Genomic DNA, 25424 nt, shown 5'->3' with positions numbered 1-25424 from the left:
ATGGTGTGCGGCGAGGGTGGCGAGCGCGCGGAGCAGCGCGGGCGCGGCGGGCGCGGCGGGTCGGCTCGCGGCGCCGCGCTGCAGCAGGAACCGCGCCGAGCTGCGGCGCTGCTAGTGGTGCAGGAGTGTCGTGCATTACCGTCCAGTTGAGCTGTATGGTGTGCGGCGAGGTGGCGAGCGCGCGGAGCAGCGCAGGCGCGGCAGGCGCGGCGGGTCGGCTCGCGGCGCCGCGCTGCAGCAGGAACCGCGCCGAGCTGCGGCGCTGCTAGTGGTGCAGGAGTGTCGTGCATTACCGTCCAGTTGAGCTGTATGGTGTGCGGCGAGGTGGCGAGCGCGCGGAGCAGCGCGGGCGCGGCGGGCGCGGCGGGTCGGCTCGCGGCGCCGCGCTGCAGCAGGAACCGCGCCGAGCTGCGGCGCTGCTAGTGGTGCAGGAGTGTCGTGCATTACCGTCCAGTTGAGCTGTATGGTGTGCGGCGAGGTGGCGAGCGCGCGGAGCAGCGCGGGCGCGGCGGGCGCGGCGGGTCGGCTCGCGGCGCCGCGCTGCAGCAGGAACCGCGCCGAGCTGCGGCGCTGCTAGTGGTGCAGGAGTGTCGTGCATTACCGTCCAGTTGAGCTGTATGGTGTGCGGCGAGGTGGCGAGCGCGCGGAGCAGCGCGGGCGCGGCGGGCGCGGCGGGTCGGCTCGCGGCGCCGCGCTGCAGCAGGAACCGCGCCGAGCTGCGGCGCTGCTAGTGGTGCAGGAGTGTCGTGCATTACCGTCCAGTTGAGCTGTATGGTGTGCGGCGAGGTGGCGAGCGCGCGGAGCAGCGCGGGCGCGGCGGGCGCGGCGGGTCGGCTCGCGGCGCCGCGCTGCAGCAGGAACCGCGCCGAGCTGCGGCGCTGCTAGTGGTGCAGGAGTGTCGTGCATTACCGTCCAGTTGAGCTGTATGGTGTGCGGCGAGGTGGCGAGCGCGCGGAGCAGCGCGCGGGCGCGGCGGGCGCGGCGGGTCGGCTCGCGGCGCCGCGCTGCAGCAGGAACCGCGCCGAGCTGCGGCGCTGCTAGTGGTGCAGGAGTGTCGTGCATTACCGTCCAGTTGAGCTGTATGGTGTGCGGCGAGGTGGCGAGCGCGCGGAGCAGCGCAGGCGCGGCAGGCGCGGCGGGTCGGCTCGCGGCGCCGCGCTGCAGCAGGAACCGCGCCGAGCTGCGGCGCTGCTAGTGGTGCAGGAGTGTCGTGCATTACCGTCCAGTTGAGCTGTATGGTGTGCGGCGAGGTGGCGAGCGCGCGGAGCAGCGCGGGCGCGGCAGGCGCGGCGGTTCGGCTCGCGGCGCCGCGCTGCAGCAGGAACCGCGCCGAGCTGCGGCGCTGCTAGTGGTGCAGGAGTGTCGTGCATTACCGTCCAGTTGAGCTGTATGGTGTGCGGCGAGGTGGCGAGCGCGCGGAGCAGCGCGGGCGCGGCGGGCGCGGCGGGTCGGCTCGCGGCGCCGCGCTGCAGCAGGAACCGCGCCGAGCTGCGGCCCTGCTTGTTGTCCTGGTTCGAGTACACTGCTGCGATGCGGAACCTTAAATATTATAGCTATTGTTAATACATGTACGAGAACTGAGGATATGCTGAAATCTACCGATTGTTGACTCAGATTGCGATCAATCTGTTGAGTACACTCTGTATACTAAAAATCCTATGTTCATTAAAGATGGATTCTGCAAAGTACCCCAATTGGAAGTGCACCTTTAGGATCTATCCATCTCAGGAAATTTAGGAGTCACTACCGGACTGCGCAATCAACGATCTGTTGTCATCCCCATAGAAAGCGTTCATACAAGAGAAGACAATACGTTGATGAACTTCAGGCTCTCCAAAATAATAATAAAAACACATAAAAGTTGTATTGTAAGAACCAATAAACCTCTCTGTATCTACAAGGCGTAAAGGAGATGTCCACTTTTTGTATGGGCGCTGGTTCTTTATTTCGAAAAAAAAGGTTACCCAACCTCAAACTTACTGGATAGTAAAGTGGCAAAAATTGTGGAGGTTGGAATCATTCATAATAAATAGTAATTTAAGACCTTTTATAACAAAAATAAGTATGAAATGGCGTGGCCGAGTAACTCATAAAAATTACTTTATTGATTCATCACAAGCGGTGGAATAGGTAACTACAATTGCAATTATGCAATTATTCTCTGAGACAAATAAACTAGATATTTGACAACTAAACTTTTTTTAGGGTGCGTTTCAAATCATAACATAGCAACATTTATATTTGGAAAGCGTTGGTTTGATGTGTAATATTTAAGTAAAATAAAATTACAAAAATCTCAAAATAGGTCTTTAAAATTAAATGATGTACATAATAGGCTATATTAAACAGGCTTGTTTCTAAGAGCTCTGTCCAAATAAATATCAATTATCTTTATTAGAATATTTGTCGCTCAAAAAACCGTTTTTGGATGTCCTTTGAACCCGCCTTTTTGTAACACCCTATACGTAAACTCAGTAAAACTTACTTGTAATATTTATCAGGCGACAGTCCCTCTATTTCGTATGAATGTATGTGAGGCGGTATGTCGAGCGTCGCGGTATTCCACTGAGCATTACTGGCATTCGTAGCTTCCTTATATTGCACCTATAAAAATATTTTCAATATCTACACATCCTATAGAATAAAATAAATAGTTTTTCCACGGGATATAAAAATATTTATACATCGTAATTAATTTTTTTTATTGATATTATTAAAAATACCCTGGATTAATTTTAACAAATACAAGTAATAAAAAAAAAATTCTTTTCAAAGTAGCGAATGCTTTTACTTTTAATTTTTTTTAGGACTTACCTTAAAGAATCGTATCGGCAAGCCCTCCTTGGCGTGCGACCAAGAAACCATCACGCTCTGGTCGGATAGTCGCGTCACGTTGGGCCGGGACGGTGGAATCATTATATCTGTAAGCAATATCTTTGCGTTACAGTTAAATCAATTGATGGTAAAAATTATCATAATCCTTAAACACTAATATTAGGGGAATCGTGCTGACGAGTGTGACTTGCTTTGATATTTTTTTTTCATGTCTCACAGGTAAAACATTAAAAAAATTTACGGCATACCAAAATCAAAGACCTTGGTGTGATATTTGATAGTAAGTTTACATTTGATTCTCACGTTGACTACATCATACGTAGTCATCTGGAGTATGCGTCTCAGGTTTGGAACCCTCAATACGATGTTTACATACATCGTATTGAGTCAGTACAGGCAAAGTTTTTACGATACTTAGATTTTAGGGCTCGGCAATTCTCAGTTGATTATGACCACCGCTGCAATAGATATCACTTTTTACCTTTTGGAAAACAGGCGAAAAGTTAACGATATTTGTTATCTCGTGAGTGTCGCGAATGGCTCTATTGACTCTCCTGAATTACTTACAAACATAAATCTTTACGCTAATCAGAACAGTTTACGGAAGCGACCATTATTACATATACCTTTTTCTTCCACAAATTATAGGCGTAATTCATTTTCTTTACGCAGTGCCATTATGTTTAACAATCTATCTCCAGACTTGCACATTGACTTGTTCTGTACGTCTACAAAGGACATTAAAAAAAATCTAAATGAGGAATACTTTAATAACACTGCGCTAGATTTTTTCGTGACTTTGCCTTTATTATTCTTACTCATTGAGTAATATGTAAGTGGCATCATCATTATAGAGGGTTTGTGTACACCCTGGCTGTGATTTCCCTCAATTATTGTATCGCATATTTATACTGTTAATTTATTGGTGGAAGCTTGTAATTAGCAACTTAATTTTACCTACAAATGTCATTTACTTTATTTGTTACTAGCTTTTGCTCGCGGCTTCGCCCGCGTGAAGGTGTTTTCCAGGATAAAATTCCACTGTTTGATAAAAGTCTTGCTACATATTTTCCCGGTACTTATAGGTTCAAACTAATTTTATCCCCAATTTATAATTTCAGTTCAATCAGTCGAAAATCTAAGAACATTTATACAAACTTTCATCCCCTATGTTATCCCCTTAAGGGTAGAATTTATCAAAATCCTTTCTTAGGGGATGCCTACGTCATAGTAGCTTTATGCATGTAAAGTCTTAGCCCGATCCGTCCAATGGTTTGGGCTGTTCCTTGATATATCACTGTCAGTCACCTTTGAGTTATATATTATATTAACAACTGAAGTTAGCTAAAATTGAGTTTCTCGAAGCCGACCCCTATTTATGTACTATGTATTTTGAGACTATGCAATTTTGTCGCGTTCGCGATTCACTTTCACTTTTGTTGAGTTTCAGAACGGGATATTAGATTCTCCAACGCGCACTCGAATTTGAACTTTATGCAGCGGTAATAAATTACAAATTGACTCTCCATTTTATTTAGAAAACGTTTGTATGGGAAATAGAAAAATGCTGTTTTGAGGATTTTCCCGGCAATTATTCGAATTTTTCTCACCTTTTAAACCTTCCCTAGACCTCCACGAATAATTCAAGACCAAGATAAGATAAATCCGTTCAGCCGTTCTCGAGTTTTAGCGAGACTAACGAACAGCAATTCATTTTTATATATATAGATTAGTCTGTAAGCTTTCCTTAAATAAAATAAAATAAAATAAAATAATTCTTTACCCTGCTGTTGACCTAAGGGAAACGTATAAGGACGGAGACAATCGTACTAAATCTAAGAAATACAAAAACATTAACTGCCATTTATTTGTTATAAACACAGCGCCATCTGTTATTCAGTAATCTAAAACAATATTTTAAATAGCATAGCGTTCGAATGGGCAGAAAAAATACAATAAACAAAAACAATACATTCTTCGACGACGAATACTTACATTAGCGTATGTCGTAAGCCGTAATCGATATTTATGTATTAAAGCGACCTACAGCAGTCCCAGACATAACAAATAGAGTAACAATCTAGACGTAAACACTCGTTGGGATCGTTGAAAGTGTTTCCATTACTTACTTTTATTCTTCTTGGAATTCTTTTTGTAATGTTTCTTAGGCGGTTGTGATGACGATTGTGATGCTTTCGGCATTTCCGCGGAATAATCCTGCGAATGGAAATTTGCTTTGTTATAGGTAATGTTTTTTATCATGGGCAAATAACGGTTCACCTGATGGTATGTTTAAGGTGATTGCCTCGGTGGCGTAGTTGTATTACGGTACGACTGCAGTCTTGGGATCTCGGGTTCAATCCCCGAGTCGAGAAAAGTAATATTAGGTTTTTCTACTCAATATCAGCTCGAAGTTTGGATTTTGGGCCCGATATAGGCTCCCTCCCCCCATCACATGATGAGACGGAAGACAGGAGGCAGAAATTGAGTGCGCCAGTTGCACCCTTACCTCTCCTTCGAAGATTAAGGTGTGTCTGACTTGTACAGTTCATAAACTATTAGTAAATCAGATCCTACTTGGTCGGAGATCTGCAGCGGCACTACGGTGAGCATGGCGGCGAGGTACGTGCAGCCGAGCTTGTTACACGCGAAGCACTGCACGATACCAGCGTGACGCTTCTCCAGGTGGTCAATGTGCAGGTCAGAATCTAGACCAAACGTAGAGGCTTGTTAATACGAGTCGCTTTAATTAGTCAGCTATTGTATATGAAGTGACAAAGGCTGCGAGACAAGATATTGGAAGCCTCAACCATATGCTACCGAATATTCTATTGAGTCTCCGTTTACTATCAGAACAAGCTTTGTCATAGAGCTATGTCAAGATAAATTAAATGTTTAACAATGTGTTTAAAAAAATCGGTGAAGGTTTTACGAGACACTTATAAGCAATATATTGTACAATGTACATTCATTTTTATGAATCACTGAAATACGCTTTGTAATTGGCGTAAAAATGTCTCTAATTATGACGCATTTAATTTTTATATATAAAACTGAAGCAGGAATAAAAACAACTAAGTCTACATCAAAGTACTAATTTAATTAAAATTGTAGCATAAATGAACAAATGCAACAGAATAAACAAATATAAAAACAAAAGGCAAACGCCTCAACTTGGCGTAATGTTTCACTGCATGTACAGATAAACGAGAAATTGAAATTTATTACAAACAAACTGGATACAAGCGTGTCCGACGGCCAAGAGAGATTTTCCGGCTGCTAACGAAACTATATAAATTGGTTTCCTTAGTAAGACGATTATACAGGATGAGTGACTTCTCCGGTATAATGAAACCTCTATCAATTACTTTTCGTGCGTCAATATCAAATATTTAAATGAAGCAATAATAGATAGTTTTGTTACAGAAATAAAGACTACTTCAGATTCAATTTGAAAACAATACAACTGAATAATAAGAGGAGCAGATCTCTCGGCCAATAGTCAACGCTTGTCTATAAACAATAACAAGGACTTTTGAACTTCTTTGAAGTATGAAAATTGCATTATAATGGAATAAAAAAATATTAAGACGTAATACTACATATTAAATAAATCGTAACTAATATTTAATATAAATCATCGAAATAAAACTATATTTCGGATTTTATCACGGTAAAATCTAGGTAGATATTGTAACTTTGACTTTACGCACAACCAACACCTCAATGTCAGAAAGTCTTCAAAACGTCCAGAGAAAATTATCATATAAAAACTGCGATAAAATTCGAAAAATAATTTTATCTCCATATCCAACATTAGCGTAAATATAAGAAATCATTAAAAATCCATCAAGTAATTAAACCCTACAAAAGCATACACCCTGTATAAGTTTCCTTAGAACCGATTATATCGCGTACGATACTTTATTCTCTCGAAGTTAACGAATCGAATTTATACGTCAAAGCAATATTGTAGACTGCATCTTCATACACTGATAGAAGTACGTGACTTTCGTGAGGAATTTAATCGTGGCATGAACTCGAAAGATGGAATTTTTATATGAAAATACTTCTAAGTAGGAGATTATTTGTAAAAACATTTATGCATCCGCAATATTCTAAAAAGACTTAATATAATAAAACTAAAGTAATAGTATCAGTCAATAATCCCTGGTGATTTTGACGAGAAATGTAACAAAGGCACGTAGAAACATCTGGAAGGCGATCTCAGAAGTCAAAAGGCCTTTCACACAACACACTTAAAATATTACTAACCTGTTGCCTGAATTCCTTTCTCACTCTTCAATACTTCACCATTGAGCACCCAATGGACAGTTGGATGAGGGTAGCCCACAGCAGAGCCACAGTTGATGTCAGCGTTCCCTCCCTCCGTAGCGCTGAGGTCCTCCACAGACCCCTCCCAGCGAGGAGGTTGGAGTTGTACTACCTTCCATGCTCGACGAATGCCGTTGGCTGAGCAAGAATAGATGCCCTATAAACCAAAAAGAATTTGTTCCATTCCAGTTCAAAAAATTCAATTAACTTTTTATGATAAGTTTCCTTTTAAGTATAACATTATCTTTTAATTCGGTTGAATATCATCCATAATGTATGGTGGCCCGCGTGACCCACGCCTGACACAGCTTCTGACCTAAAATATTCTAGTAGGTATTAAGTTCTAAATCATATCCCCCCATACTTATTATAGTACAGACTTCCTATATATAAATAGTCATAAAAGGAACTAACTAATAAAGAGGCCAAAACGAACCACTGTCGTTTCATCAGATCTCTACTTCAGTTCCACTGCTGGCAACGGGCCTTCTCTACTACTGAGGGGGTTTAGGCCTAAGTCCAGCACGTTTGCTAGTGCTGATTGGTAGACTTCGCATTCCTCCAAAACTCCAATGGAAATCTTCTCAGATATACTAGTTTTATCACGATGTTTTCCTTCACCGGTAAGATAGCGACAATTCACAAAGAATATACACATAACTTTAGAAAGTCAGAGGAACATGCGTGCACGTGGGTTTTGAACCTGCGGACATGCATCTCGGCAGTCTGTTCCACTCCCAATTACGCTATAGCCACTTCGTAATATATAGTTACATAAATAAACATACCTCATGATCAGCAGTGAAGGAAGATACATTGAGCGGGTCATCGTGCGGTTGTGGTAGTGGGGATCTCTGCTCCCGGGACCAAGTAATGCGCGGGGGAGGGGAGCCCACCGCCCCGCACCACAACCGCAACGTCCCGTTCGGATGAACTGGCATTGTAAGTATACCCTCGCTGTCTTTTACTCCTACATACTCTTCTGACTCCAGGAATCTAGAAGAGGAACGGATCTTGCTGCATCACAAATACATCACCGATCTTCAGTCAAGTAATATATTGGATATCGACTATAGTTCGGTGTACCTTGTTCAAGATTGTCTCTTATGAAATAAAATTTACCCAAGGAGCAATCATTTTACATATTAAAATAGACTGAAAAATAAAATATCTGCGGAAATATTTTATTATCCCCTTTTTGATTAAAGAAACAATTACTTTATTTTTAATCTGCAACAATTTTTTCCAGTCTAGAAAAGTACTGGTTGAAACAACATCATATTTTTTTTCTTTTAATTACCTAACATCCCTATTTCCACCATGTTGCACCTTCAAATGCGTCCTCTCTGGGAGGTCTAGCACTTGGCTGCTGATCTCATTGGTTGCCCTGCATCCATATGTGCCGCTGTCCCCTGCAGTCGCGTTGTGGATCACCAACACCCCGTGAGGTGTATCTAGCTGCTTTTTAACACCCTGCAATAGAAATGCATATATACAATCACCCTTGTTTCCTTTCGAAAAGTGATAAGTGTTATGACACCTACATTTCGACAGTTATGTTTGGTCCCAAGTAGTAGGAGAGGAGGGAGCTTATTGCCTTATATTTTATAAACAAGTTAGATACTAATAAACAACAGAATCTGATGTCTGATAGTAAATTAATAAAGAGAGATAACAGAAAATAAAAAACTTGGCACTCGTAGAAGAATTACATATAAAACACGGATATCGGCAATTGCATTTGTCACCTGTCCCGCAGTTACAGAGAAAGCCTATCGTCCAACCGGAATCCAATATCAATTATCGTTTCCACCAAAAATTCAATAGTGTATTGCCTCGTGAATTTTTGTTTAAATCTTCACAAGATCGCCTCATGACATTAAAATAAAGTTCATATCGCTGTAATAAAGCAATTATATTTAAATGTAAATATTTTACAACATGGCGGAGTTTAATGTCCAGTTTGGAAGTAAAGGCGTTGAAACCAACAAAATACTTTATACAATGTATGATCAATCTTCATACAGACGGTAACTTTATCTGCCGTGAGAATATAAATTTAAGCAATAAATTACTTTTGAATATTTTGTTGAAATGATTTGGATTTTGCGTAAAGCCTCTTTGTATTGTGATAGAAATTAAATCGATCACATTTATTTAAATTAAAAATATTAATAACGCCATTTTATACAATTTTGAGTCATTCTGAAAGTGACAACCCTTTATTATACGCTCTAAGCGTTTCTATAGTGGTCAGTTTTTCAGACAAAAATTCTCTTGTATCACTTAGGAATAATGTGGCTTCACATTAATAAAATAATTATCAAAATAGAATCCACAATAATACTGGATTACCGCATTCAGACAAATAAGACTCAATCTCTTTATTCTCTTTGCCGACCGCAAATAAGTTAAGCACGTTAAGGCCCGAGTAAACGGCCTTGAGCATTCGTTTCATATATTTTCGGTGCACGGGTTGCGAGCGGAAATATCAAAAGTTTTTCAAATAATTTGTTCAAAAATATATTTTTTTTAAATTTACGTATTAAAATGTTCGTTATTAAGGTGCATATCTTATAGTGTTAGTTGTAAAATAAAAATTAAAATGTGTATTTTAGGAGGAGATAAATAGAATCAACAATTTTGGTGACATTGTCATTATGAAATTAATGCAAAAATATATAAATTTATTTTAAATTATTCACTAACTACTAACTTACTCTCTTACTACTAGTAATGTAATTATATTAAACAATGGCCGTCAAACACCAACACTAACAAGAATAAACTGAAACTATACTGGAACATAACACCGCGCTCAAACTTTACTACATTCTGAATATAATGTTGAATAATCTTGTATTATGAGATGTGAAAACTCGACATAACTTATACAATGTATATTAAGATTTCCGTTTAGTTTTCTACGACGTAGAGATTTACAGTGAAACTAAATTAGAATTACTTTTGGAAGTTGGAAAACGATACATCAATACATACATTCTTCAAAGTTGATTCTATGGTAACGCTTTAGCAATTAATCACATGTTTAGACACCATTTCGCCTTTATGTTTCCTTTCTTTCAGTGTTTTGGAAACAAAAAGTTAAACTAAATAATAATAGGTAAGGTAATATTTAATATAACAGTAACTCAAAGCAGCGTATATTGAAGATTCTCGCGCCATCATGCACAAGATGAACTGCTCCTTACTCTTGAAGGAATTTCACGTCAAAGCTTTAAATTAATAACATGTCTATCTAAGACCGGACAGTAAGCAACATACTGAAATATACGCCAATATTCGCATAATTTGAAACCAGTTCGTTAGTAATAGGTACTTAATACTACGAAATTTTTAAATATTTCTAGGTTATCTTTTACATGAAAATACTAGCCCCCGTTTTATTCAGAGATAGCAGAGACTACACTAGGCCTAAGGGTAAGAACTGTTAAGGCTGCGAATCTTACTGGCCTTTATTACTGAGTCTACACGTAGCTACTAAAATAGCTGAACAAATTTAAAATTATAATGTCTATACCATCGCATCTTTGCCAACATCCTTTATTCCTCACTGAAGCAAACTGCAAAGGGTTTACTTTATACAAGATAAAGAAAAACGTTTTAATTATACTTAACGTACATATTTAAAATTTAAAATTTGTTCAGTTTTTACGTCTGACTCCATCGTGATTTTTTTGCGAACACGGTAAAATCCTTAAACGAAATAATACTGCTTTACTCACCCCTTCTTCCTTCCACCAATTTAGTATAGCAGGGGGGTCAGATTTAGGCTCCTTGCAATGCAACACGATGGTATTGTGCAGTGGTGCGGTGATGACCCTTGTCTCGCCGCTGTTCTCACTGAGGTCCACTCGAGCCACACTCAGCCGGGCCGGTATTGACACCAATATAACCGAACCGTAGAATACTACGCACTGGAATAATAAATTATTATCACTTATCAGATTTTTTTTTAAACTTTGTCTACTGAGAAAGAACTTTTTCGGGAAACAGTTCTTAAGTACATACATCATTCAAAATACCCTCATATATGGATATCTTAATAAAGAACTATGATGGTATTCGAAATCATAAAATAATTTTATGCAAATCAAACTTTCATTATTTATGTTTTTATAATACTGGTGGTAAAGCCGCAACAAAGACTACACCACCCAGAGTTTGGATCACGAAGTTTCGATAGAGATCTATATGTTACATATCAATGAACGTGGGTACTCAAGTTGAAAAAGAATTACATGTTTTTGTTTATTAACATTCCTGGTATTTGAACTTTATAGTCATTTGACTCGGATACAACTCCGGTTAACTCTTTCTTCTATTGCATGATCCTTCTTCTCTAACCCATTAAATACCCCACTTCTTGGCAAAGGTCTTCCTTTTGCTCTCTACCCTCTGTAATATTGAATTATAGTTTATGGAAAGCATCCACATTAAGTAAAACTTGCGCAAACATCTAAAACTTATAAGGATCTTGTTTATCTTTATAAGTCGTTCCAATAACATGATGGCAATATTTCTGTATCAATAAAAGTGGCCACAATTTATAACATTTAAAGACTCATCAAATCTTACGCTGGTTAACTGGGTGGCCAGACTTATTATTATTCAAATATCTTTAAAGGAAGGGACGTTTTTGCTCTTCGTTCACTGAAAGATCCCATCCTTATTTAAACAGCGAAATTCTTGACTTTTTGCCAACTATACTGAATGGTGCATCGTGCCGAATGCTGCCAATGTTTAAAATTACTTGACTTGCATGTTTTTATTAAAGTTATCCATGCAATCTCGCAACATCATATCTATGCTGGATAATGCGAACAATTATCATTTTATGTCTTAATTTTGATGACGTTCACTTGGAAACGTTTTTGCTGCGAATGCGTAAGGCACGTCATATGCCGAGGTATAATTAGGTTCTCAGCGATTTTTTTAAAAGAAGTCAGCTTAAAAGACCACCGTGATGCAAAAGCGGATTCCAACGAGACATTAGCTTCAGAAAAATAATTTTCAATTGCATCGAGGTTTATTTGGGGAAAATAATAAAATGTGGTATAAGAACTAACTGTACACTTTATATTATCATCTTGCAACTCTCAAAACCTAAGAACATTAATAATTATTAACAAGTTCTCAACACTTTTGATTATACAAAACGATCCTTAACGTTCAATCCGAATTAAATACTCCCTTTGAATATTTTTCTCTATACGAACCTGGTAGAATGATGTAACTGTGTCCTTAGTGACTTCTACGACGAGCTTTGCGGCAGACCCGGTCTCGAGTTCTTTACTCGTGCCGACCTGGACCCACGATCCCTCAGGGTTGTCCACTAGCCTTGAACGCCACACTAGCTTTTCTGGCGGCACGTTAACCTCACATTCGAAGGTCACGGAATCACCGACAGGCGCTGTTACCGATTCTGGATTCTTTGTGAAATTCATATAGATCTCTGTAAAAGAAAATAAAAACTTGATCAAACTTGATCCGTTAGGTGGTAGACAAAGGCGTAACCAATGTACCTACTTCTAGCTAAGATAATTTTGTATTTATAGAAGTGAGGGAACTGCCAGCCAAACACAAAATACGAGACGACTTTTAAAACTGAGCCAAAACCGTTTTGGAACATCTTTAAAATAGGTGTTGCGATGATCTCACATTGTAGTAGAAGAAAAGCAGATTAAAGAAATTTTTTGGTATTGATTTTAATTGCATGTATAAGAAGCACTATATGGTAAGATTGGGGACCAAGGGTTTACAACCAACCAGTCCTCGCATTTCACGAAGGCCAACGTTATCACGATCTGCTTGGAATTTCCTTTCCACTTTTTAAGAATCAATATAAATAATAATATATTACACTCAAAATGTAGCAACACGAACAATATCCGATTAATTAAATTAAAATAGACACAGAGTCTGAAAATATTCATAAAAAACAATTCTTATTTCTACAGTTGCCTCCTCTTGAAATCCGCTTAAAATAAGTAGGTACGAAGCTAATTCATAAACATAATTCAGAGGGCACCGAAAGAAGCATTGAATATTTTTATTTGCATACCAACACGCAGGCACGAAACAAAAAAGCGATCCCGACGTCCTTGATACCTTGTTACCCACACGTTTCGATCTTGCATGACGCATCTTTGAGGCTGTTATTAACCCTGATCCACGACTATGCACCTTGTGCCGTCCCGAGAAAGTTAAATTTCGCGTTATTGAAGATAATTGAGATGTTTCTCCTCGTTTTATTCTCATTCCTCAATGGAAATAAAAAAGAGTCAAATATTTCATGTGATTTCAGGTCTCGACGTGCAATAACTGAGTCATGATGCTTACATTATTGTTATTTATTGGAATTGGTGACCATATAAATCTTTCAACGAATTTTTGAGTTTGGACTGTTTTTTGATTTTAAGCGCACTTAGATCCGGTTTTTAAAGATAAAAGATCGAGCCGGAGCGTTATGGAATACAGATTCTAGACAAAATAAGCACAGATGCAAGTACAATGGAAACTTGTACTAGACTGGGATCTAGAGAAGGGCTACACTTAATTGCCTAGCCCTAACAACCGCCAGTATAATGGCAATCAATGGTTATAATAGATTGTCTTTATTCAATAAAATTTCGGAAAATCCAAGCAAGTTTTTGTTTCCTTGACTTGGAAATCGAATTGCCAGTATCGTTAGCTTCCATGAAACCAAATGACGCAATATGGCCGCTTTTTACTAGCACAGCAGAGTATCCACTTCACTGAACTTTACAACACAGGACAAAGAAAATGTCGACCTGTGACGTCAGCGTCGCTCGACGATAGCTATAATTATGAAAGCCTCGCTAATTGCTACTTAAGTATTTTCAAAGATCTAATATTGTGGAATAAGGATTCCTTGAAGGCATAATATAACTTGTTGTGGGAATTTTATCCAGGAAAAGTATTATTACTTTATAGCATATATTGTAATTCGTAGGCGCTCGTGTAGAAGCAATTTATACAACATAATGACGATACGATTAAGTTCTTACCTGATGGCTAACTTCGACCAACAACACACAACCACGCCTTACATCCCTGAAGGGTTAGGCAGAGGCGAAACTGATGTACCCACTATCCGCCATGTATATTCTATAATGGAATAGGGGTGAGGCCTATCGCCATATCGGGCACAAATTCCAGACGGCAGGTTGATACTGATTCAAAAAATTCAATATCACTTGCTCGAACTGGCATAGAGTCCAAGACCTCAGTACTACAGTCGACCAACAAATAATAGCACCAAACCGAATGGACACGTTTTAGGAATTCTATTAAAAGAAAGCTCATGCACCCAGGCAAAGCCGCGAGCAACACCTAGTGTAAATGTAAAAGCTTGTTGAAATTTTCCGCTCGCAAAATAATGAACAAAGAAGAATAAAAATTGTGTAAATTCCAAGCATTATTTCTGCAGCTTTAAAACGCATTAATCAACGGCTAAGTTATTTAACATTCGACTGGCTCCGTAGATTTTATAATTGCAAGGTTTGTGTAAATGTTTTAAAAAGTATTTTATAGCAGGGCACGAGGTAGCCGATCACGCAGTTGCGTCAACATTTTTTTTGGCCTGCATTTTACTTTCAAATGCAAAGGTCACTTTACTGTGCCCGGTATAAGTCACAGGTACCAGGAACAAGTATCTATCATAAATTTAAGTGCCAATGGTCCTATTTCCATATTTCATTAAAGTCAATTCTATTTCATTAAATATCTACTGTTAAAGGCTAATTGAGGTAAGCGTCATTTTTTTCGAAAAAAATTTACTAGTTTAAAAAAACAGAATGAAGTGCTGATTTTAAATATGTAAGAATTTAGTGTCGCAAAAAAATCGTTTAAGTCAATTAGTCTTTAACCCTTCGATATTATTATTTGATTAAAACAGTCCAATTTGTAGATGGAAGCTATGGCTCGTTTTAGAAATCTACATTTACGTCTTAAAACACGATTAATTCTTACTCGTTGCTCGATCCGCATAATTTTTTGCAAGACATTTGCTACGAAAGTCCGTTTAAAATCAATTTTCCTGTTTCATTCATGTTTAAATTTTGATAACGTCCAAATAACTACGAGTCATAAGCCTTTATTACAAAACGGGCAGACGCTTAAATTTATTGGAAAGTAAAAACAGGAACGTATTAAAATTCCCATATAATTAATAATTGGTAGACTGCGCGCTGGTAAGAACCGGTACAATTAAATACTTAGTATACTTCAGTTATATTGTTTGAATTTCAAGGATGCTGTCTTCAACATAGATTTTGATCTCTACAAAATTGCATGCGAATACTTAAAATAACTTTTTTGTATAATCTGTAAGTTTTTTTATCATCAGACTGGTTTGCCGTTGTTGGCTTCAGCCTTATGGCTCATAAATCATATGTTTTAAAGACTGGGCTCGCTTTATGCCTTTCATAATATGAACCGATAATAGGTCCAATGATATTGGGTGACGGTCACCTTGACAACTAACATTATGTTATTTGAAAATTGATTTTATCTGTTTTATTTTTAGGTTCATTATCGTTTCCTATATTCTAACGAGGCAAAGAGACTACATAAAACTTGATGATATTGTAGTCCAATTATGGCTCAACGAGAAACACATCTCGTCGGTCACTAAATATGTCGGCCTGTTTGACTGGATCCACCCCAGCGAACTCTTGATTCGGGAATACGTCCCCACGGTGGGATATTTATGGCAAATACGGTAGTTAATCTCTACTATATAAAATTTTTCTTTGTGATACATACACCTTGACACAATAATGGTATGTTTCTGCCTGCCTCGGTGGCGTAGTTGTATTGCATGCCCGGTACAATAGCGCTGTGAGGTCCTAGGTTCGAATCCCGGGTCGGGCAAAGTGATATTCAGTATCAGCCCGGAGTCAGGAATTTGTGCCCGATATGGCGATAGGCTCGCCCCCTATCACATCCTGGGACGGAACATACTTGGCGAAAAGTGGGTGCCCTAGTTGCGCCTCTGCATACCCCTTCGGGGATAAATTCGTGATGTTATGTATGTATATTTCAATAAACCAGATATTCTTGGCGTTCGATAAATATTCCGAGAATATTTCATTATGATAAAAATATTTGTAACATAGTTTCATCAAACAAATGTACCAAACAAAACCCAAATTGTCCTTTTTGTTACACAGACGATTGACAAAAAGAGGCGGAGGTTTTATTCTGTAATCGCAGTCCTAAATCCAGACGAACAAAAACTGTTGAAGGTCGCACTGGAAATGTTAGATACCTGGGACTAGCTTAGTCCGATGTCTACCTAAACTAGATTTATGGACAGGTAAGTCGAATTTTGTGCTCACAGATCTAACAATATCAGGTGGCAATAGTATTCACTGACTCGCTCAACAGACTAGTTGTATTGGGGATATGACTACTGATTTGAAGTCCTGGATTCAAAACCCGGATCAGACAAAGTATTATTTGGGTTCTTCTGCTCACTGTCAGCCCGGAGCCTGAAATATGTGGCCGATATAGTGATAGGTTCGCCTCCTATCACAATATGGGACGGAACACACTTGGCGAAAACTGGGCGCCCTGGTTACATCTCTGCCTACCCTTTTGGAGAATAAAGTGTGATGTGAGATATTCACTGAAATAAAATAACAAATCACTCCAGCGCCTGTCCGTCATGTTAGAAGTCATATATCTCAGAAAATTTTATCTAGGTTCATAAACATATCAAACAATAGGTAATAGCGAAAATATTAGCTATTTAAACTAGTTGCGTCTCTGTCTAACCCTTCGGATATAAAAGGCGAGTATGTGTGTCTATTACAAAGCTACATTATACCAGTATTATAATTTATTTAAAGCCTATATCCTTATATCTATAAAGTGGAATTTTGCGCGGCGGCACAACGAGCAAAATTTGGTAAACACATTAGAAAATAACTATGTATCAATATATCTCTTTTTCACACTATTGAATTGCAACAGACACATCGATGAAAATAACTTGCATATTTCCATCGACATAAAAGGAATTACAAACATCGAAAATGATAGCGTGAAGCTTTTAGCAACGAAAATACTCAAGAGAAACTTTGCTTCTACGAAACTTGTATTTAAATAAAACAATTATCAATTTTTTAAACTTATACCATTTCAGCATTTTGTACATGCTTATTACCTCTGCACTATAATGAACTATGTATTATACTTAAAGTATGTTTTAACTGGTATAGAAAAAGGAACACAATTTTATAAATCGTTAATTAATTGTACCATTTGTGCAACGTTTGAATTTTTCCACAGCAATACCAATACGAAATATTAATAATAATCAATATCTCATTCTTTAATCGATATGAATTTCTTCACGACTTTGAAAAACTCTCTTATAGAAGTGAAAATAATAAATAATATTATAATAATTCGAAAACGTTGCAACTCTATGGTTTCCAGAATTATGACTATAAATTAAATTGAAAACCTCATCTTGCGAGTAAATATAAATTCCTAAAAAGTGGGAATAAAGGATATTACGTATAATCTACCGCACACGGCAAGTCGCTATAAACTCAACCATTTTCAACTCAAAATATAATAAACATCAACGCACACTAGCTAAATATATTCTAATTTGTGATTTTGGGCCGTTAAATGTGATATTTATGTATTCTATAAAACACGTTGATATGTATATGACCAGTATATTTTATTTTAACATATGTAAATTGTTTGTTTTATCTTGAAATGTTAAAAATTTATTCATTGAAATATATTTTTTGTGAAGAATTTTTCAAAAGCGTTGTGTAAACTGTGACGACCACATCGTATAAATCAGAATCTCTGCTAGTATTTTCAAAAATAACAAAACTGTTCATTAATCTCGGGCGAAAAAAGTTAATGCTCTACCATTTCAAAAGCAACTACTGGTGGAGGTCTCTTATATGTGAGAGTCCACCTGCATCATACCATACCACCGCAATGTCTATTCCTGCCGCCAAGCAACAGTGTGTGTAGTCACTGTTGTGTTCCAGTTTGACGGACAGTGTAACTACTGAACATAATAAGACTTAACATCTCATGCCTCAGGATAGCGAGTACAGTGGTATACCAAACAATACTTTGTACCTAATTCAAGGTGTTGGATGGTGTTTTTTACTGTTTATGGGCGGTCGTATAGCTTGCTATCAGGCGAACGTCAAGCTCGATTCTTCATTCAAAGCAATAAAAAAAGAAAAGAAAACTACAAAAAATTAACATTTCAATAAAATAAATAGTCTATTTCAAGCAACATTGCGTAAATAAAAATTAATAGAGATGTACCCTTAATGCCACAATACCTCCTTCTGAATCCTTCCAGATAGTTTAAAAGATTTTAGAGTGCACCTTGAGCCCTGCATTATTATCTATTTACAGCGGCGATGGGCTGCGTACTCCGCGATAAGTAGGTTTCACCTTTACATTTTCTTTATTGTGAGGTATTTACAATGGGACAAAACATTACACCTGCACTCTCACGCCCTCTATCTTTGAAGGGGTATGCAGAGGCACAACCGGTGCAACTGGTGTATGTATTCCGTTCCATGACGTGATAGGGGACGACCTTGTCGCCATATCGGGCTCAAATTCCAGGGCTGATGCTAAGTAAAAAAACCAATATAATTTTGCCCGACCTGGGGAACACGAGACCAGTGCAGTCGTTCCATAATACAGTACCATATTACCTCAGTCAGAATTTGCTGTCTATATGTGTCGTCAATTATATTTAAACGCTTGTGGTTCGAATACAGGCGTATAATTTTTAATAAATTTTCCATCTTAAAAAAAATACTCATTTAAAGCTCGGAGTCAGGATGTTGGTAGTATGATATACCCCCGTGCTTGGGAAAGCACGTTAAGCCGTTGTTCCTGCGCCTGATCTCTCTCCGGTCATGTCGGATTGCCATCTCACCGGACTATGAGAGTGCGCCTGTGTATTGTGCACACACTTATGCATTATAATATTGCTGCATACTTGGCTGATCGCCGTTCAGATTGGCCGCCGTGGCCGAAATACGATTAGGAAGGAATCAAAAACAGGAATAATGAGTACAAAACATATGGCGGATATTAATTTACTTAAAAACAATTAGTTTATAACAATTTTCATACATTTTACAATGGCTCTGGACACACTAAGCATTATTAAAGAAATATTGACAGCGTTTCTATACCGCAGTTATATGCGTGCGTAAGATATAACCAAGATACATAGTATCACATTCTAATAAAAGAGTGCTAATCAAAATTTCAAGAATTTGTTTAAGTAACATATATTTAGTCCAATATTTGTTCAAACTTTCCAAAACCGGTACACTCCGGCGGCAACTTTTTACTTACTCGTCCAACTATTTCCCGAGTCCTATTGTAATCAAAAGGGGCAGGACGGATACGAGGAAAAAAAATAAATCCCTCCCGACTAGGTAGTCACTAATGACTTCACACAAATACTTGGACAACATAATGACGAGTTAGCGTAAAATTTGTTCAGTACGCACACATGCGAGTAGGGACAACACAGCCGAATTAGGTTTTAGAGTTCCGTCGAGTTAAACAAGAATCTTTGGGAAGACTATTCAATCTGCTATTTCTCAGTTTAGTAAATTGGACAATCTTAGGTAGAGTATAAGTAACTTATCACTTACTATTTTGTTTTCAGTTTAGTAAATTGAACAAACTTAAGTAGATAAGTTTTGTATATAACTATAAGTTACTATTAATAAGGCAACACAAGAAAATCTACGCAATTATACTAAAAAGATTTTTTTTCTTTATCTGTAAATTATTTGTCAAGTATTTCTTACTTATTTCCTTATATCATCATGCTTATAAAAACTTAATAAAACGGTATTTTGTTCTTACACTTTCTAAAAGGAATGTCAATAACAATCCTAATATATCCCTAAAATCCGACCTACATCCAATTACGAAATTTAAAATAAGGTCCTTTGAAATGCAGAAAATACGCGCCACATCTCAAGATACGCGCGACGCCCTTTAATTCGGTCGAGAGCTCGACAAGGTCTGTTTTGGAAACACGAGAGAAGAAGCACAAGGGCCGACCATTCATAACAAAGGATGTGTTAGATCGGACCGCGTAGGCGTTGCGGACTAACCGTATTATTCGGGATAGGCGAAACAAAAAATAATTAAAATCAGACCCGAGAGCTTCCCAATGGGTTAGACAAATTGTTTTTGTCGTTCATATTTTGTACACTTCATCAACATTATTAGGAATGTTTAGTATATTAAGGTTTTTTCAATGCGTTTCAAAATTCAAAGAAATCACTTTGATCGACCTTTGTTTCACCGAGTGCATCGATGTTTAAAGCATTATCAGCGTAAGAAGATTTCTCTCAAGTCTTACAAGGCGTTCTTTTGTTCTTTATTTGATCATTTATATCTTGACGTCCTATTTTAAATGTATGGAACCTTCCTTTAACCGCACCCTTCGGTACGTATTCATATTGACGTATCTTTTTGTAACATCTCCGGAACCCATTAAAGTTAAACTTTTTTATTTACTAACACTATAATCCCGTGTCAATGTGTGTGTAGCTACCTGCGGTATCCGGGAGCTTACCGGTCACGCTTGTTACAATTTCAAAACATACACAAAAAATCGTTCGGAACCATTCATTCTTCATCCATTGCTCTTATCCTTTAACAGTATCTCTCAAAAGATCTCAATCAAACGGCGATGGATATAAAAACGTATAGAGAACCGGAACGTTAAGTAACAGTAGAGGTGTTTTAGAATTGGGCGACGCTCGGAACAGGAGACCGGTAATTTGTTTTAGGATTAAAAAATTAGACACATTTTAAGAGTGTAGAGGCAATTAATTTGAATGATTAAAGTGAATTCGAATTTCAAATTACGCTTTCGAATTAGGAATTTTAAATTGTGACCAATGGGATGCTTTAAAAGATTGTGGGTGCTAACGGCGATCGCAATGCGCAGCTGCCGAAACTATTTGAATTCCATTTCACAGCTGGACCTGACGAATACCTGATTACTTCCTTAACATCCATTTAAGGAGTTGGTAATAAGAACGCGGTTATAGCGGCGATAGCCTAGTTGGATGTGGTACGGACTGCCGAGCGAATGTCCGCAGGTTCAAATCCCAAGGGCACACACCTCTGACTTTTCTAAAATCATGTGTGTATTCTTTGTGAATTTATCGTTCGCTTTAACGGTGAAGGAAAACATCGTGAGGAAACCTGCACATCTGAGAAGTTCTCTATAGGAATTTCGAAGGTGTGTGAAGTCTACCAATCCGCACTAGGCCAGCGTGGTGGACTAAGGCCTAATCCCTCTCAGTGGTAGAGGAGGCCCGTGCTCAGCAGTGGGCAAGTATATAATACAGGGCTGATATTATTATATTATTAATAAGAACGCATCAATTGCCTATATTTATGGGTACAGTGTCATAAGGTTTTTATGACTACCCAAAGTAGTTATGTTGCACCTGACGATAGACCATTGCAATTAAAAACAAATTATCTCTCCGAGGCATTTGTCAGCTGTTGCTTTTGTTAACCGACTTAAAAAAAGAAGGAAGTTCTCTATTTTTTTTATGTTTGTTACCTCAGAACTTTTGACTGGGTGAACTGATTTTGATGATTCTTTTTTCACAAGATGATAAGACGATCCAGCCGCTCATAACTATAGGTAGTAATATCACCTTTCTGAACTTCGAATTATAAAACAGAGCACTAATGAGTAGTACAAAATATCAGAAAGTATAATAATAATAATATCAGCCCTGTATTATATACTTGCCCACTACTGAGCACGGGCCTCCTCTACTACTGAGAGGGATTAAGGCCTTAGTCCACCACGCTGGCCTAGTGCGGATTGGTAGACTTCACACACCTTCGAAATTCCTTTAGGGGGACTTTTCAGATGTGCAGGTTTCCTCACGATGTTTTCCTTCACCGTTTAAGCGAACGATAAATTCACAAAGAATACACACATGATTTTTTTAGAAAAGTCAGAGGTGTGTGCCCTTGGGATTTGAACCTGCGGACATTCGTCTCGGCAGACCGTTCCACACCCAACTAGGCTATCGTCGCTGTTCAGAAAGTATACAGAAACTTAATCATCGCCTCTTTTAAATTCCCAAATCCTTCTCTTTAATGTTAGCATCAGTGGCGAAGCGTCCATACAATCCGATTCCTACCGGCTTCTCTTTTAGGTTTATTTACGTTTGTCTTAGTTTTGGTTTTCTGTTAAATTGGCCGTGACATGTTAACTAAGACAGTTTTTTCATTATCGGCCTACCTTTTGAAAAATTTCACCCTCCACCCACTGGTTGGCATCATAACTCTCCTGTATGCGTGTTAATTTTTGAGGGATCACATAGGTAACCTAGGCGACCAATTTATTCTTACATCATTAGCTGGCCTATGCTATAAAAAAAAAATCCGAACACTCGCATGAATTACCATCTATATAATTGTTATGCGTAGTACACCTAAGCGACCTAACATTAAAGAAAAGATATCTGAGCACGTAAATCTATGTCTATAATACATATGTATACCAATTGCCTTGTTACCAACTAATTGCCCTAAATCTCCCGAATAGTTTCCTACAAACAGTAACGTTTGCTATAATTACCTGACACGGCGTTTTCGTATTATCCGATAGATTTGATATCGTATAAGCGGGCTAAACGGCTCCCGATTTACCGCATTATGCTTTGTACATAATCGTTAACGTTAACCGGTGATAGCGAACCACGAAAAATCCTCTCGGGGCCATTACCGCACGAATTTAAGGGACGTTATTTGCGTAAAAAGTTTTCAACTGAAAACATACCGAAGCAAGGAGGTCGGGATTACGTAATCGTGTCTATATTTCAATAAATACATCAATGCCTGTGATTTTATCGTTGGATGTTTACTATTTGTATACATACATACATAGTGTCACGCCTCTGTTCCATAGACCCCTATTCCATAGGCAGAGACTACTATTCGTATATACAAGTTCCTTTTGATATTGTGTTACTAATGAAACCACATACTTATCTTCTTGGAATTAACACTTTAGAATAAGTTTGAGCCGTAGATGTGAGATAAAAAAATGTTAGTTGCAAACAAAATAAATATTAATAAAAAGTAATTTTAATTTTACGCGCCCTAATGCCACTACTACTACTCTAAGAGAATTCGTCTAAGTGGCAACATCATACTTTCAGACAAAAATACATTCATGCATACGCTATATTCGCATTAAACTATAAAATTATCAAAAAATAAAACAACTAAAACCAGGACTTTTGGTGAAAATATTCGCTATTAATGGATGATTTTTGACACAATGTCGGCAAAGATGAAGACGAGTATGTGGTTTCATTTAGTAACGCAATGTCAAAATGACTCTATAGTAGTTATTGCGTAGTTATAAGGTTTATTTTAAGATTATTTTTTTAATTGTGGAAGTAATAGAAAGTGTATACACGAAGGATCATAACGAATACCTCCCTTAAGAATAAATCATATACTCATAAAACCAGTACAAAGTATTGACCAACATGAAAATCAAATCTCAGTGTGTAGTCACCTTAAATTTTAAAGTTTAAAAGAACTGTCACTAGCAATATGCTTGACTAGCTTTTGCTGGCGACTCCACCCGCGTGAAATTTTTCCGGGATTCCCGCTTTATATTTTCCCGGGATAAAAATTACCTTATAGCACTCAAGAGTAATGTAGCTTTTTATTGGCGGAAAAATTCAAAAAATGTTTTAATTCCTGAGATCAGCGCGTTCAAAGAAACAAACTCTTTAGCTTCATACATTAGTATAGATTACAATATTAGGAATTCAATAATGTAACAAGAAGTATTCCGTGCATTCGGTGCAGACGCTTCGAGTTCGTAACTCGTTTCCCTACTATCCACGACAGATGTTAGTTGCCACCGCCTTAATATTTTACCTCACTTCACATTTTTTGTCCCAACCGAAAGTTTCGACGACTTCAGTACATTTGTGCGCAGTGCGCATTTATCGCAGTTATTTATGTTATTATTTCTCCCGACATTTCGAAGACTGCAGCCTTCATGGCCAGGAGGTACTGGAGCCGTCCAAAATAAAATAGTTTAGAAAACCGCATTAAATCTGCAATATAGTTTTATTTCGAAGAGGCTGTACGGCTGAGAGCCTTTGCCTTCTCCTTAAGGAGTAAATCAAACCAAAAAAAAAAAAAATATTTCGAAGTCTTACATTCATGTAAACATAAGAAATCATTATAATTAAATTAAAATACAATTTGATAATTATTAAAGTTATACCTTGGTCAAAGAAATACAAAAGTAAATATAAACAAATAGTATTACAGTTTAACGCCACGTGTTAATTACAACAAATACTCAAGCCATAATAAAAAGTAGTCATTAGTCTCCGCTTTGATCTTTCCTTGAATATCGTGTAAATAGATGTAGAAAGACTTACCTGCCGTTATAGGCAAGATCGCTATGAGCAAGAAGGGAATGTTCCTCGACATCGCCATTTTTAAACCTGCAATAAAAAAAACGAATATAAATATAAAAATATCTACCGATAGCTGATAATCATTGTGCTTCCTTCCCAGCGATCGTACTCATGGTTGTTAATTTATTCTTATTAGGGCTTTTTCTATAGTTGTTGTTTTCACTTAAACAATGATTTAAAAGCAAGCAAAGACTAGAGCCAATATGTGATTAATGTTAAAATTGTAAAGCTAATTATTTTAAATCATAAACAAATAGAGAAACTTCTAAATAGCGCAAAGTCAATACGTTTACGTTGGTACAATTGAATGAATTAAAAATTTTAATAAGTTTTGTCATTTATAAGAATCTATTTTTGTTGTTTGTCATTTTTTACTCCCTATGTAGCTACGAATAATATAATATTAAACAGTATTGCGTATAGACGTCTAAATATTATTTTAAAATAAAAATAAGTTTTCCTGACCGCTATATTACAACACAATATGTCTGATTTAGTAGAAGCTAGTGTTGCCAATTTTATTTTATAACAACCCCCTTAAGTTTTTATTAAATTAAATTTTAATTAAAGCACTAATTTATAAAAAAAACAACTGTAATATAAGTAATGAATAACTAGTATGGAATAACAACGTCTCTTAAGTCTTAATACCAAATTTCAAATTGATATTAGTAGATACCTCAA

General features: G+C 37.9%; 1 protein-coding gene across 1 annotated transcript in view; it reads right to left on the bottom strand.

Annotated features, from left to right (window-relative positions):
• The window catches only part of LOC115452670 (interference hedgehog), a 69869-nt gene that overhangs the window by 6123 nt on the left and 38322 nt on the right, over window positions 1–25424 (bottom strand). The window contains exons 2-12 of the mRNA XM_030181264.2: window positions 24702–24767; window positions 12411–12646; window positions 10917–11108; window positions 8471–8643; window positions 7959–8166; window positions 7111–7327; window positions 5413–5543; window positions 4965–5052; window positions 2815–2921; window positions 2486–2604; window positions 1374–1539 (exon numbers count right to left, since the gene is read on the bottom strand). Coding sequence (XP_030037124.1) covers window positions 1374–1539; window positions 2486–2604; window positions 2815–2921; window positions 4965–5052; window positions 5413–5543; window positions 7111–7327; window positions 7959–8166; window positions 8471–8643; window positions 10917–11108; window positions 12411–12646; window positions 24702–24759 — 1695 coding nt within the window. The 5' untranslated portion in view covers window positions 24760–24767. The remainder of the gene's footprint in view (window positions 1–1373; window positions 1540–2485; window positions 2605–2814; window positions 2922–4964; window positions 5053–5412; window positions 5544–7110; window positions 7328–7958; window positions 8167–8470; window positions 8644–10916; window positions 11109–12410; window positions 12647–24701; window positions 24768–25424) is intronic.

This window comes from Manduca sexta, chromosome 11, assembly GCF_014839805.1.
Source record: "Manduca sexta isolate Smith_Timp_Sample1 chromosome 11, JHU_Msex_v1.0, whole genome shotgun sequence".
Classification (NCBI taxonomy): domain Eukaryota; kingdom Metazoa; phylum Arthropoda; class Insecta; order Lepidoptera; family Sphingidae; genus Manduca; species Manduca sexta.
The sequence above is the reverse complement of the archived record's forward strand: the minus strand, read 5'-3'. Positions and strand labels throughout refer to the sequence as shown.